General features: G+C 47.9%; 1 protein-coding gene across 2 annotated transcripts in view; it reads left to right on the top strand.

The window, feature by feature from the left end:
- The first annotated feature begins 414 nt into the window (after positions 1–414).
- The window catches only part of TCERG1L (transcription elongation regulator 1 like), a 58,702-nt gene continuing 43,109 nt past the window's right edge, over positions 415–16,007 (top strand). Inside the window, exons 1-4 of one of the 2 annotated variants that reach the window (XR_004358332.1) lie at positions 415–721; positions 2,030–2,176; positions 3,016–3,196; positions 11,765–11,920. Coding sequence is in view for 1 of the 2 variants with exons in the window: in XM_032695272.1 (XP_032551163.1) it covers positions 458–721; positions 2,030–2,176; positions 3,016–3,196; positions 11,765–11,920 (748 nt within the window). In the remaining variant the exon portion in view is untranslated. The remainder of the gene's footprint in view (positions 722–2,029; positions 2,177–3,015; positions 3,197–11,764; positions 11,921–16,007) is intronic. The other variant, XM_032695272.1, reaches the window with a different exon arrangement.

The raw sequence follows: 16,007 nt of genomic DNA, 5'->3' as shown, positions 1-16,007 counted from the left end.
ATTGGGGAAGTCGATAAGGTTTTGGGGGTGGTGGGGAGCTCCGGGAGGTTGGGAGTGTTGGGGTGTCGGGAGTGCTGTCGGAGGGGCCGTGCCCAGCCCAGCTGTCTCTCCCATCCCCACGCATCCCCCCTCCGCCTCTCCCCCTGACCCCCCACGCGCGGGGGCTGCCCCCCGGGCGCTGGGGAAGTGGCCGAAAAGCCCATTTTATTCCCCCACGGCACACGGCAGCGTCCGCGCTCCCGGCGGGGGCTGTGCCGGGGGCCGGTCCCGGCGCCCCCTCCCTCTCTCCCTTCCCCGGGGCGGCTCCGGCGCCCCCGCCCCGCTCCGCGCCCCCCCCCGCGCCGGGCGGAGCCAGCCCGCGGCTCCCGCCGCTCGGAGTTCACTCGGCGGCGGTGCCGGAGCGGAGCCGGTGCCGGAGCCGAGCGGAGCCGCTCCCGCTCCCCCCGTGCCATGCGGGATGCTCCCGGCCGCCGCCGCCCCCCGCCCGCCGCCTCTGCTGTGGCCGCCGCCCGCGGAGCCCCCCGCGCCCCCCTGGGCCTGGGTGCTGCCCGCGGCCGCGGGGCTGCTCCGAGTGGGCGCTGCCAACGCCGGGGGTCCCCCCCCGCCCCCGCCGCTGCTGCTGCCGCCCCCCGCCCCCGCCGTGCTGCGGGGCTGGCGCGGCCCCGCAGAGCCGCTGCTGCCGCTGCTGCCCGCGACCACCGAGCCGCTGCTCCAGGGGCAGGTAAGGGCGGAGCGGCCCCGCGACCCCCGGGGGGCACAGCTGTCCCGGGGCCGTGTCCGTGCCCGGCGCCAGCCCCGCCACCGGACCCCCCCCCCCCCCCCGCCGAGGGGACGCGGCGGGACGGACCCCGCGGGACGGCGGGGATGCCCCGGGCTCGGCATCGCCCTTCCCCGAGCTCGGCATCCTCTTTCCCCGGGCGGTGCCCCCCTGGGCTCTACAATCCCCCTCCCCGGGCTCTGCACCCCCCGGGCTCCGTCTCCGGTCGCGCCTCCAAGTGTGGGGGATCGCGACGCTTCCAGAGGCTCTAGAAACCTGCGGCAGGGTTTTCCCCGGGAGGAGAAGGGCTGGGAGAGGGGCTGGGGTCCCTTCGGCAGGGCTGGGGGTCCCTTCGGCCGGGCTGGGCTCCGACTCCGCTCCCCGCCGGCTGGGGATGCGCTTCCCGCAGATCCAGCGGGAACGCGAGGGATGCTCCGGCAGCCGGGGCAGCATCGCCGCTCTGCGTTCTTTGAATATTTATAAAGACGAAAGTTTTGAGCCGTGTCACTGGAACCGGTGTGTCGCGCCAGTGCTTCCCCTGATGAATATTTGAATTATTAATTGCTGCCGTGAGCAGCAGCAGCAATAGCGGAGCCTCTCGGCCGGGTGCTCTCCCTGTCACAGTGCAGGTGCCGGAGCTGTGCCGTAGTTTTACATCGTCTTTATGTTTTTTACCACGCAGAGGTAAAAATAAACCCGGGATGTGAGCGCTGTGGTGTCCGCGCGATTTCGTGTGATGATTTCCAGCCGTTTCGAGTTCGAGCGTCTCTTGTGGTTTGGGAGAAAATAGTCGGTGCTGGGTCTAATGAAACGGGAACATCAATTATTCCTCAGCATGAGACCACTTGACTAATCTGCAGAGGTGGTTTTGCTGTGGGAACCCACTTGCCAAGAGAATTTAAGTTGACAAAAAATACGTTTCTACCATTTCCTTTGGTTCTCCAGACTCGTTTTCAAAGCATTTTCTAGCGATGTTTGGTTTTGTGTGTGAGGTTCAGTCTGATCAGAGCAAACCCACTGCAGCCATTACCAGTGCTGCTGTGCTCCAGGCTACTGGTTTGTGGCTTCCTAAAGCAGTTTATGATGCCGGTGCCATGTGCTGCTCACCATGGGATGCCCCAAGAATCACAGGTTCTTGTTGGACTGGAGGAATGTGCTTGAAAATCTCAGTGCTCTTCTGTAACATGATTAGGAAGTCATGAAAAGCGGCAGTTTACTCGGGATAAAATCCTCTTGTTAACTCTTCCTCCTGTTTTTTTCCCCCCTCCAAAGTGGATATTTGGAGCTCATTCTCCAATCATAGGATTTTCCCCTTCTTCGAGCGTGGAATTTGTCCCTGTTTTCCCCCCTGTGTTCACGGCTTCGGTTCCACCTCACACTGGGAAAAGCTGGATCGATAAAAGGCTGCCCAACTGCAAAGTAAGTCTGATCTTGGATGTTAAAGTGGTTTTAAGGCTGAAGTACATGAAGTATGGAAGCTGAGGAATGTTATGGGTTTAGTGGATTGTGATGGAGTGTGAGAGGTCAGTGGTTTGTCAGGAAAACCCTGTGGAGGAGGAATGTTGGGAGGGAGCGTTGATGGAGCAACATTTACGCAGCTTTGCTTTTCTGAAGCCTTAAAAAACTAGAACAACTCCAATATTAGTCTTTATTGAATAGAGCGTCTTACTTTTAAAATGAGATGTGATTATGGGAGTTTTCCCTTTTTTCCTGGTTTTTCCCCTATTTACCCCAGAGCGATGCCGAGGTCCAGCTCTGGCAGCAGCGGTGTCACTTATGAGCGCTGCCGTGTCCCCAGTACCCAGTCACTCGTGATCCTGTGTCCTCATCCCACCCTCAGTTACCTTCACATGACCATTTACCATCTGAATGCTGAAAATGCAGCTCTGTGACTTCATCCCATCCCCTCCCTCACCTCTTGTCCCCAGTTTGGAAGGTGGCTGCATTCCCTGAGGTGCCGATGAGTCTCTCTGGAGTGGCTGTGACTGTGTCAGGGACACTGCTTCCTTCAGTGATGCTTTTCTCTTTGTGATGCTGCATCAGCTGATGATTCATGTTAAAAGCCAATTAATTTTTAGATGGTCACTTAAGCTCAGCCTCAACACTGAGGGAGCAGAAATCCATCTAGTTTGGCAGATTTGTCCCCAGGTGAGACACTACCTGTTATAATACTGAGTTAAAGACACTTTAGTCTCACTTTTATTACTGAATTTTTTTATCTCAAGGGGTAACGTTTTTCATTTCTCCCTGTTGGACAGATATACTTGAACAATGCATTTGCTCTGGATTCAGCCTGGATACATCCTGAGGAGTCCAGGCTGTTCCAGGGAGCTGAGAAACCTCTGCTGATGACCAACCAAGTAGCTCTGGCTGTAGCCAGGCCAGCTGCTGCCTCCAGGCCACTGCCCACGCTGGTGTTGGCACCTCAGCTGGTACCAGGTCAGTAGCATGTAAATAATTAGGCACTTGCCTGTTAATTGGTGTTTTTCCCTTAATGCATCTCCCAGAGAAGCATAAGCCATTCTCTAGAGTAAAGGTTTCCTTCCATTCGACTAAAAATCTCCTGTTTGAGCTGAACCTTGATGGCAAAGTGCATTTCATCCTCTAAAATTACTCTGAAAGAAGGAAAAGACTATGTGTAATTACAGGAGATTGTAACAGGTTGTTCCCTAGCCTGTCGTTGACCTCTGGAATGAAGGGACCAGCCACTCCCCAACTGCACAGTTTATTTTTCAAACAAGAAATTGCTGACAACTTGAATGATTCCATGATTCTATGGCACAGCCCATGCACAGTTCTGTTGGCTGCTCATTGTAAGAGTTCGGTGTGGTCTCTGTAGACCACTGGCAGTAGAGGGGAGGAATTGATCAGTCAGCTCATTAAGGCTCAGTTATGCACAGGGATAGTGTGAAATAAATTCCATTGATCTGCATAAATCATTAATAGGACTAAGAGTTATATACCTATAAATATATTTATACTATTATGTATATTTTCTGTATAAATATTCAGGGATTCTGTAAGTTACTAAGATTTATACTTGGAAAAGCACAGGACATGCATTTCTGTAGAGCTGAATCTCTGTTTTGTCACTGCAGTAGTAATATAGCAGTTGTTTCAGAGAAGAGGTTGAGAAGTAAAATGCGACTGATGTTTCAACCTCTAAATATATTCTTAAATTAAGAATTAGAATTAATGGCTCACTGTCAATTGTTCCTTCCTCCTCTTTCTGTGGTCTCTGCCCCATAAAGTCCTTTTTTTTTTGCAGCTGAGCAGCACATGGGATGTATTTTGCCATCACTGTTGAGATTCAGAGTGTGCTGGAAGAGATTGTTACTGTTTGGGCTCATTTGCCAACCTGATTAATTAGCAGTGAATATTGTTCTGCACTGAAACATGTTGAACCACTCAAATGGGTCCATATTTTGGTGTTTTAGCAAAGCCATGTCTGTCAGCTGCCTCCTCCTGCCAGGATCTCCAGTGCTCAGCTGGGGGAGTGAAGCTGCTATAGGGAAACCCTGTTATTTATTTATTTATTTATATTTATTATATTATTTATTTGTATTAATTATCCATAAAACCCGCTGCATCCCCCTAGCATGACGTGGGGAAGCATCAAGCTGTGTTCCCAGGCAGGAGACAGTGGGGTTTCAGGAAAAGTGTGATGGTGAGGGAGATGTTCTGGGCAGGGGAGTAACAGCCCCTCCTTTTTTATGTATGTTTAAAAGATTTCAATATTTTAAAATATTTCACAACAATGTTATTTAAACATGCACAAACATTTTATTACACGCATAACACAAGAGTGTACCTGGCAGTGAGTCAGGGGGATGTACTGGGCAGAACCAGGACATTCCCAGCCTGGTGCCGTGTCTGAGGTCTGGAAGTAACATGGAGAAGGGAAGGTTTTCTTCTACCTGGATAATACATGCAAACACCAGCCTGTTTGTACAGGGTATCCTCAGGTGGATCCAGCTCTTCCTGCGGCAGTGTGTGCAGCACTGTCTGCCTCTTCAGAATTCCCTGAGCTCCACTGGGAGGGAGAAATGCAGGGAGGAGCGCAAAGACCCCCAACCACCTTTCTAAATCATAGAATCCTGGAAGGGTTTGGGTTTGAAGGGACCTTAAAGCCCACCCAGTCCCACCGCCTGCCACAGGCAGGGACACCTTCCACTAGCCCAGGTTCCTCCAAGCCCCATCCAACCTGGCCTTGGACACTTCCAAGGATAGGGCAGCCACATCTTCTCTGGGCAACCTGTACCAGGGCCTCACCCCCCTCTGAGTCAAGAATTCCTTCCCATCTTTCTCAAAATCTCATTTCTGGTTGCTGTGGTTGTACCAATCCAGTAACATCCCAGGCTGTGCGGCCTCAGAGCTCGTGCAGGACACGTGTGGGGTGGGGCCATCCCTGCAGGACGGCACCATCTGAGTCCTCCAGCCACAACCAGAACCTGCCTCTCCAAGGGTTATGGTGGCACTTGAAGTATTTGCTGTGTAGTCTTTACACTTAAGGTGGAGATTAATGAAAACCCTGTGAGCAAATGGCTTTGTTAAGTGGTACAAACGGAGCAGTTAATAAGGGTTCTACCGGCTCTGCGTTGGATTCATTTCGGGAGCCGCTCGTATGGCGGGTCTGCCTCACACAGTTATCAGTAATGATATAATTGTTTCCTCAATGGATCTGTAGTTCCAGAGATAAAGGAATGAGCACTGAGTCTGCGGAGGCTAATATGCATAATTTACCAGCTGCAGCTCCAGCTACTACAAGGTGTTATTTTCTGTAAGGAAAGGAAGCTCTATTATTATCTCACAAACTGCAAACCATGAATTTATGTACTTAGTGGTTTGTGTATCTGAGGAGAATTGTGGGCTTTGCCCACCTCGGAATGATGGCTCGTTTTGTGTCTGCCACATTTGGCGGGTTTGGGTGGAAGGCAGCGGCTGGATGTTTTTCAGGGAAAGGATTGATGTTTTTCCAAAGAAAGGATTGATAATTTTCAAAGAAAGGATTGATAATTTTCAAAGAAAGGATTGATACTTTTCAAAGAAAGGATTGATATTTTTGCAAAGAAAGGATTAATATTTTTATCTCCTGTGTTGTGCTCTCAGCCATGTGGGTGAGGTCAGGGCTGGTTTGGTCCTCAGTCAGATGTGCCCCTGTGGCACCTGCCTATCCCTGCGAGGTCGATGACTGCTGAATTAGGGGTGAGGAAGCATTGGCAGGACCCCTTGGTGTCACCTGTTAGATAAAAGCTGTCACCTTCTGGTACATGATATTCTGTGCTTTTACTGTTGTTAATGTTGGTTTAAGTGCTTGAAGGGGTGTACTTGTAGTTTGACATTCCTGGCTCTCAAGAGATTCACCAGCAGTGATTACTTGTATGTTCCTGTTGGTGTGTTTGGGAAGGTTTTCACAGAATCATGGAATGGTTTGGCTTGGAAGGAACACTAAAGTTCATCTTGTTGTACCCCCTGCCATGGGCAGGGATGCCTTCCGCTAGACCAGGTTGGTCCAACCTGGCCTTGAACACTTCCAGGGATGGGGCATCTACCAACACCCCCAAGTCCTTCTCCCCAGGGCTGTTCTCCAGCCATTCTCCTTCCAGCCTGTGATGGGATTGCCCTGACCCAGCTGTAGGACCTTCATGAATTTGGCACAGCCCCACCTCTCCAGCCTCTCCACACTCCTTTGGATGCCCCATCCCTTCCCTCAGGCATGTGACTGCACCACCCAGCTTGGTGTCATTGGCAAACTGACCAAAGGTGCATCAATCCCACTGTCCCTGTCACAGACACAGATGTCAAACAGCTCCAGTCCCAATCCCGACCCCTGAGGACACCACTCCTCACTGGGCTCCACTTGGACATTGAGCCATTGACCACAGCTCTACATGTGACCTTCCAGACAATTCCCTACCCACTGAGTGCTCCATCTTTCAAATCCATGTCCAAGTTAGAGACAAGGATGTCATGTGGGATGTCCTCAGTAGATTGAAACTTTGATCCTCCCTGTCAGTGTCCTTTCTTTCTTTCAACCCCAGGAACCTTTACAGAACCGAGCCAGTGTCTCTTGTAGCAATTATCAGCATTAGGATTTATATGCAAATACACACCTACATACAGGCACAGTTTTCTGGGTAATTTCAGTTTAGATTTCAGACATTACAAATCTCTGAATTAAGTGAGGTTGCTTTGTGTTGAATTTGGGTTATACTGTCTTACGTTTTTTAGCAGTTCTGAAATACAGGACCCAGGACCTCCAGCCTTCTGTATTTCCTGAGCACATGCTTTGATTTGAAGCCCATTTACATATACAAATAATCAGGTTTGGGCTTCTCAAATTGGATTATCTTGTATTTAACATGCGTGTGCTGCGGCTCCGTGTTTGGGAAACAACAATAGCACTGCAGGACCCTCTTCATGTCCCTGAAAAGCCATCAAACCCCTCTTTATTTGTGGAGTGTTCAAGCATTGCAGAGCCAAATGCTTTATTAGGTTTGGGAATGCTTGACTTTAATCACAGTCTTCACAAAGTTTTTGTTTTGCTTATTAAGTTTATGGTTCTTTGGTGCTTTTTCTTGTTATCAACCCGAATCAAGAGAAAATTTAGCCCAGTTCGGGTTGGTTTAACACTTCCATTACATAAATAAAACATAAAATATGTTATTTATGGGCAAGGCTGGTAATTCTGACCCTTTCATACTATTGTCCTGCCTGACCAGAGACCCTTTGGTAAATAAATGCAGCTCTCCTAGTGCTTTGCAGGGTGTTGTTTGTGAAGAGCCAGGGATTTTTGTTTCTTGCAAATGAGCAGAAAAGTGAGGGGTTGGTGAGGCTCCCCCTGGCACGCTCATACAATAACTGGAGTTTACAAATGGAAGTGACACAAGCTGTTTTCCCCCATTGGGTTGCAGGAGACAGGGATATCAATATGTTTTCCTTTGCAGAGGGATAAATATGCTGTTTAAGTCAATCCATGGTTTCACTTATTGAAGGATCGATGTTGCTGCAGGAGCTCAGCAGGTGATGGTTTGGAGCCTGCAGGATGGGGGTGGAATGGCCAGATGGGCATGGAGCATCACCCTGTAGGTGTGGGGGCTGGGATGGGTGGGGCTGGATGATTGGAAGGGTAAAGTTCCTTCCAAGACACATCAGAAGCTCCTGTTAAAGCATGACTGGTGTCAGGCCTTGATGATGATTCTTCCTGATTCTCAGGAAAAATTTCTTTCTGGAAAGGGTGTTCAGGCATTGGAAGGGGCTGCCCAGGGAGGTGGTGGAATCCCCATCCCTGGAGGTGTCCAAGGAAGGACTGAACATGGCACTCAGTGCTCTGGGCTGGGTGACAAGGTGGGCATTGAGCACAGATTGGGCTGAATGTGCTGGGAGGGCTCTTCCAAACCTCAGTGATTATGGGATTCAGCAGACAAGTCTCACCTGCCTGCCCAGGGTGTACCCTGACCTGCCAAAAACAGATTTGGGAAACCACCATTGCTAGGAAAAATATTGCGTATTTTCCCCCTCAAGGATATGTTGACAGCTGCATTTGACTCTTGAAATTCCACCTATAAATGTGGAATGGTTAATGATGATTCTAAAAAACTCTTTCAAGAACTTTTTCAAAAATCTTACAGCAGAATCTGGTTGGTTTCTGAGAAGAACTTCTCAGATGAAGGTCGTCAACCCTCAAGGAGTCACGTCCTGGGCTGGCTTTGGCAAGTCCAGTGTTGTGTTAGAGCTGATAAATTGATGAGTGATTGTTGAACTGCCTGCAAATAGGAGAGGGGCTTTGCTGACTCCACATACCCCACCCGTGCCTCCTCTCCTGGATTAACAATCACAGGGATAGTCCTTTCTTCATGGAGTTACTTAGCAGGAGAGAAGGAGAGAGAACTTCATCAAAGGAGGGGAAATCACCCAAACTTCTCTTTCAACTGACTGATGAAACTTTAATAAAGAGGTTGATGAAAGTTTAATAAGGAAGCCCTGCTCCAGGACTGTTACTCATTGGTGCTGGCAGAAGCTCTGACTGGCCAAGCAACCAAGGCTCACATTATTTTCCTCTTTTCCTGGACTCTTTGGGGAAATTGCATCCTCTTTTCCAAAATAAAATAATCAAATGAGAAGTAAACAGCCTTTCTGCTCAGGTCCCCTGTAGGAAGCCAGGAGAAAAGCCATTTTTCCAAACAACACTAATTTTCATAAGAGCTACAGGAGATGTTTTGTGGGTTTTTCCCAGTTGCAGACAGCTGGAATTAGGAATGGGCCTTGACTCTGGGAGGCCAGGTGTTTGACCTCACTAAATGACTGTTCTAGTCCTCAGGTGAATACAAAATGAGCTTGGATTTAACATTTGGATTAGTTGGACACTGATTTTTATTTATTTTTATTTAAATGTCCGTCGTGACATTTAAATAGGATAGTGGAAGGTGTGGGATAGTGGAATGGGAGGGGACTGGATGAGCTTTAAGGTCTCTTCCAACCCAAATCATTGTTTTTGTTTATCCATCACTGAATGATCAAAACTGAAATATTTGTGAGCTTTTTTGGCCTGTGTGCCTGTTAATTAGTGCATCTGCAGGTCTTTCTTGGCATTGAGGGATACAGTAGAAATAACAAACTTTTTTTTTGGTGATGATTACTGAAAATATTTAAATGTCTGTTTTACTAATGCATGGCTTAGTTGTTGACAAATAATTGTCTATAAAGGGTTAGAACAAAGCTAAGAGAGCTGGGGGTGTTCACCTGGAGAAGAGAAGGCTCCAGGGAGACCTTAGCACCCCTTCCAGTGTCTAAAGGGGCTCCAGGAGAGCTGGAGAGGGACTTTGGACAAGGGCCTGGAGCAACAGAACAAGGGGGAACGGCTTCCCAGTGCCAGAGGGCAGGGTTAGATGGGCTATTGGGAAGGATTTCTTGGCTGTGAGGATGGTGAGGGGCTGGAATGGATTTCCCAGAGAAATCCCCATCCCTGGAAATGTCCAAGGCCGGGTTGGACAGGGCTTGGAGCAACCTAGGATAGTGAAAGGTGTGGGATAGTGGAATGGGAGGGGACTGGATGAGCTTTAAGGTCTCTTCCAACCCAAATCATTCTGTGATTCCATGATTCTGTGATTCCACCCTGCAGCAGTGATGTTGTAGGTGTTGCATCACCCCCCTGACAGTCCCCCTTCCCAAACGCTGATTCCCTGTTTTCCTCTCAGTGATACGCAAGGATAAAGGAACCCCCCAGACTGACATTGTGCCTGGAGTGAGGAGTCTGATCAAATAGTGATTTTTTTGGAGCACCACGGTTGCCTCCTGTTGCCTGAAGGATTTCCACAGAAGCTGGGAGTGTTTGCTGAATGACATAATAAGCTAATGATTGCTTAATTCTGGAATCCTTAGCTCGGTGTGGAGGGAGGAACAGCTGCTGTGTGTCAAATTAGGTTTTCTCCTTAAGATTTTTACTCCTCATATTCTCATTTATTTAACATATTTAGCCAAGACTGAGCTCTGAAGGTCTTTCTTGCAAGTTTGTCAGACAAGGTGAATAGGACAGAGTCTAAATGCTGCTTGAACTTTAATTTGGAAGACTCCTTAGTTCTCACATTAGACCATTGGAAATTTCCTGCATGTGATGTTTCTGAGATGAAGGATATGAATGTACCACTTGTAAAACCCAGGTATTTGTGTGCAGAACAAAGCAGAGCAGCCAGGAAGGCAAGAGGAACATTGGGTTGTTAATATAGCAAGTAATAAAAAAAATCAGGTTTGAAATCAGACAGCTTATATTTAGAAAAGTTCAGAATAATTGTGTTCAATGTGCTCAAATATTTGGCTTTTTTATTGAGGTTTTTTCATTTATATTTAATAACTCTACACAGTTTGGATATGAGTCACTGCTGCCTTGTCCCTCTGGGTTATAATGATGTTTTCACATCTATGGGGTTTTAATATCTAAAAACGCTCCAGCCATGAGCTGGGATTTCAGAATAATGATTAGGAAAGGGGCTTTGGGAGTCCTTAGGAAATATATCACAGAGCCACAGAACAGTTGGGGTTGGAAGGGACCTCTGGGGATCACCCAGTCCATCCCCCTGCCCAGGCAGGGTCACCTGGAGCAGGTGATACAGGAACGAGTCCAGGTGGGGTTGGAATGTCTCCAGAGGGGGAGACTCCACACCCTCCCTGGGCAGCTGTTCCAGGCTCTGCCACCTCCATGGAAAGAAGTTCTTCCTCGTGTTGAGGTGGAACTTGTTGTGTTTTGGTTTATGGCCATTGCTCCTCGTCCTGTCCCTGGGCACCACTGAACAGAGTGTGGGACCATCCTGACACCCCTTGGAGATATTTGTGTGGATTGATGAGATGCCCTCAGCCTTCTCTGGGCTAACCAGGCCCAGCTCCTGCAATCTCTGCTCATCAGAGAGATGCTCCAAACCCCAGATCATCTCTGTGGCCTCTGCTGAACCCTCTCCGGTAGCTCCTTGTCTTTCCTGCTTCATCTCTTCTGTGAGGCAACCAGTGACAGGACAAGAGGCAATGGCCTCAAGCTGTGCCAGGGGAGGTTCAGGTTGGATATCAGGGAAAATTTCTTCACAGAAAGGGTGGTTAGGCATTGGAAGGAGCTGCCCAGGGAGGTGGTGGAGTCCCCATCCCTGGAGGTGTCCAAGGGACAACTGGACATGACCCTCAGTGCTCTGGGCTGGATGACAAGGTGGGGATTGGGCACAGGGTGGACTTGATGATCTGGGAGGGCTTTTCCAACCTCAGTGATTCTGGGATTCTTGAGCTCCGGAGACCAGAATTGAACCAATACTGAAGATATGCCCTCACTATATAATATATACATATATTATATATATATATATATATATTCAAGCTCCAATGTCTCTGACATGCAGCAGGGGCCAGGTGGGAAGCGTTGCAGACTTCTGTTCCATCTTGTGTTGAAACTGAGTGCTGGAAATGTCCTTTTCCTTAAACCCACTGTTTCCTATCCAGATAACCCTGCTGTGCCTCCCTGTCCCACAGGTGGTTGCCAGAATAGCCTGAAGGCCATGGGTACCAACCAGACCCTGGCTCTGGCCACGGCGGCCGTGGTGTCGGTGGAGCCTGAGGCCCCCCAGCCCTGCCACCTCCTCACCTTCTCCCCGCTCAAAATCCCGCTGGTGGCTTCACCCTTCCCAGGTAAGGTCCCTCTTGGGTCACTGATGAGCAGCTTTTCATGTTTTCATGCAGCAGAGAGGCTTCTGTGTGTGTTGGGTAAATCCTGAGGGGTGCAGGGGGTGTCGCTGCAGTCAGGGGTTGAAGGTGGGTTTTCTGGGGCAGTTTGGAGGCATCCTCTGAAATGGTGTCAGAGGTGAGTGTAGAACTCTGTGGACATTTGCAGTGGCCCTCTTGCTGTGGCATTTACAGGCAGTTGATGAACTGAACTGGTTCCTCCGTCTCAGTGAGTTCTGTAAGGAAACGTGGTCCGAGCTACACCAATCCTTTGGAGCTGATCCTCAGCTTAAGTGTCGGTGTTTGAAAGGTGTCTGCTCAATGTAGAATAATATTTGATTAAGACTTAAGTAGATTCCTTGGCCATTTATAATTTTAAAGCACACTGGGAGACCCAACCTGGGTCTGTGGCTTTTTTTCCAGTAGGTTGCGATGTGGTTTCTGACTGGAAAAAACCACTGTTTTCTTGGTGTACTGTTGAGTAAAAACTTTGTGTATGTGGCAGCTGGGGAGGTACTGGGGCATCTCTACCTCACTGGGGCTGGTTTAAAGTCTTAAGGGTAATTTTTGAGACTGTACTTTGAATGCTCAAGGCTATATTTAGAAATGTTATGTGTTGATGAAGTTAAAAATGTAAATTAGGGTGTGTTTTCCATACAGTGAGATTGGATTTCACAGAAGGTGTGCGGTCATGGCTTTGGTGCTCAGATGAAACCTTTTCATGAGAAATGTATCTCAGTGATTATTGTTCCTGAATTAATTCTGCTGTAGGGCAGAGAGTTGGTGGTGCTTCCCATGGAATATTGTATTTGACCTATAGAAAACACTTTGCCTGTTCATGAGTATCTTGGAGGAGAAACCAAAGGAGAAAAAATCATTCTTTATATAAAAAGTGAAATTACTTGTTAGATGTGTTCTTCCATGAGTTGGGGTTCATTTTAATGCGATTTATTTTACATTTTGTAAAAGAAAATCAGAGCTATAAGAGAGTACAGGATATTTAGGGAATTTAAACCCATGTGTTGCCTTTTACTGTGAAGGATCTCAGCTGGGGATGGGGCTGAGCAGACGTGGGTGGGATGTGCTGGGCGGTGCAGGTTTTCTGTGCTGTGGCTTTGCCACGGGAGAAGCTCCTGTGATTGTTTTTGTTGTTGGGTATTTGTTTGTCACTGTCCTGAGCTTGGAAAATTGTAATAATGAAATAAATATACAGGGGAAAAAAGCAGCATAAAATACTGGGTTTAGTAGCAACATAAAATTTTATTTAAAATATTTAAATTTGAGGAACCTATTTCTACATGAGTGATCTGTGATTGGACTTTCACTGGACTAAAACTCAGGTACTGGGGCTGGAGCAATCCAGCAGCACTGAGAGGGAGAAGGGGCTTGGCACAATATTTCTGTGCTCTCTGCTGTCACATCAATGACTTACATGGTCAAGGTTCCAGCAATGCTGTTTCAGCTCCATTTCATGATTTTATTCCTTTTTTCTCTCCCTTTTTCTTCTTTCTGCATCTACTCGTGGTTCTGCTCATGCATCTACCAGGCAAAATGTTCCCTTAAATATTTAATGCCAGCCTCGCTGTTAGCTTAGTTTTTGTGCCAGGTTTCATATAAAGACTAAATAGGAGCTTCTGGAGATGCAGCTCCTCACTGTGCTGCACCTTCATGCTTGTGAGCTCTGCTGATGGAGAGAAAACTGAATTTCCCAGCACTGTCAAGCCAAGGCTTTGAAGATGATCTTAAAGAAACCTAAATGCAATAAACTTTGGGAACATAAGCAGTTACATGTAGTATTCAGGTATAGGATGTCTAGTGACCTCCAATATCACTTTTACAGCTACTCTATAAAGAATTGGGTATTTATTTTCTTTATGTGCAGTTTTTTAATTATTGGAGTGAAGAAGGTAAGAGCTGAGACTGTGGTTATGGACCTCCTAAATTAGCAGTGAGTACAAATATTAAAAAAGGCACCATCTGCCACCTAAACCATTTGCCACCTGTTCCTGGCTTCCCGAATTATTTAAGGTTTCAATGCACTGTTTTACCCTGCCATGGAACAGCTGGGAAGTGACTCAGTATTTTTCCTCTCGGCACCTAAACGGCCAAACAACGTCGTGTGTTAAACCAGCTCTTAATGCCAGTGCTTGTCTGGGGCCTTTCATGTGTCTGTCACTCCTTCGTTTGCTGGTTTAAACCACGTTTTCATAAGTTATTCAGTGATTTTTAACAGTGTTTTTGGGAGGAAGCAGCTCCTCTCCCACAGCAAACAGAGGTAATGGCTGTTTGAGTGGTCACAGCACTTAGTGAGGGGTCAGTGCTGGGGAAGGGTAACGTGGCAGTGGAGTTACTCCCATTACACCCTTAAGCTCAGCCTAATATCTTCATGGAATCATAGAATCACATAGAATCCAATCCCTTCTGGGTTGGAAGGGACCTTAAAGCCCATCCAGTCCCACCCCCTGCCATGGGCAGGGACACCTTCCACTAGACCAGGTTGCTCCAAGCCCTGTCCAACCTGGCCTGGATGTTGCCAGATGTTTCCTGGCCAACCTCTTCCCTCCCCAGTTTCTTACTGCTGTCAAAGGTGAGGCTGATTAACAGTGGGACTTGACTGATCTTCAAGATCTTTTCTGACCTGTACAGTCCCATGATTCTGTGATTGTGAATGAGTGGGGTGGAAATTTCCTGTAAATATTTGGAGCACAAGTCCGTTGAGGAGCAGCTGAGGGAGCTGGGTGGGCTCAGCCTGGAGAAAAGGAGGCTCGGGGGGACCTTCTCACTCTCTGCAACTCCCTGTCAGGAGAGGGGAGCCCGGGGGGTTTGGGCTCTGCTCCCAGGGAACAAGGGACAGGACAAGGGGAAACAGCCTCAAGTTGTTCCAGGGGAGATTTAAATTGGAAATCAGGGAGAATTCCTTCCCTAAAAGGTCTGTCCAGCCCTGGCACAGCTGCCCAGGGCAGTGGTGGAGCCCCCATCCTTGGGAGTGTTCAAAAACCTTGTGGATGTGGCACTTGAGAACGTGATTTAGTTGTGACCATGGTGGTGCTGGATTGACATTTGGACTTGATGATCTTTGAGGGCTTTCCCAACCTTAACAATTTGGTGATTCTATGAGATAAAATTTGTCTGTAAAAAATATTTGTTTTCTGGGGAATGGAATTGAAGAAATTAAGGAGCAAGGCCCGACATCTCCAGTACCTCCCAGTTACCTGGAGGTTTGCTCTGCTCATCTCCTCCCAGTGCCCAGCTGGTGGGGTTGGGTGTTCCAGCAGACTGCAGGGCTGGGGAAAGCTGGACTGAGGACATTTGTCCAACCTTTGTGGAAGCTACAAACCCTTTTCTTTCTTGTCTTTACAAGATTAATTAAAAACTGTGATCCAGTGAGTAAATACTTGGAGAGCTAACGCAGTTCTGGGCACTGGGATCGTTCCTGCCTGTTCTGCCAGGAACAGAGCCCCTGTCTGCTGGGCTCATTCCCATTAGGAAGATGATTCATTCAGTGGTAATTTAAGATTAGTCTGGCCACCCTGCATACCAGAATTCCTAGGTATTAGGTGAGCAAAAAATAACAATTTTGGAAAAATCACAAATATTCTAACCAGAAATGTAATGTTCTTCTCCTCAGGAAGCTTTTCCTTCTCTTTCCTAGGTGTCCCACATGCCTGGCAGTAAAATAGGCTTGACTTGGAATGCTGAGTAGTTCTAACAAGCTTGTTGTAAATGATCTGCCCAGCTTTAATGCTGTGTAACGAAGCAAGATAATGAATGTTTATAGTTATTAAAGTGATAACTTCCTACTGGAGCTAATATTCAGCATAAAATTACTTTTCTGTTCCTATCTGTGTTGGCACATGCAAGGGAAGTCATGATTGTACAGTGGGATAAATTAATGCCCAGAATCACATTGAAATGAGCACCAATTCTCTTCTCCTGTTGGACACAAAATCTCTGCTGGAAACTGGAAGCTCTCAGCTGCCCAGTTAAGACTCTCTAAGAAATGAGGTGATGGTTCTGATTGTGTGAAAATTCAGCTGTTTTTTGGGTTGCCAAA

This window comes from Chiroxiphia lanceolata, chromosome 8 (genome assembly GCF_009829145.1).
Source record: "Chiroxiphia lanceolata isolate bChiLan1 chromosome 8, bChiLan1.pri, whole genome shotgun sequence".
Lineage (NCBI taxonomy): Eukaryota > Metazoa > Chordata > Aves > Passeriformes > Pipridae > Chiroxiphia > Chiroxiphia lanceolata.
This window is presented reverse-complemented; position numbering and strand designations above follow the sequence as displayed.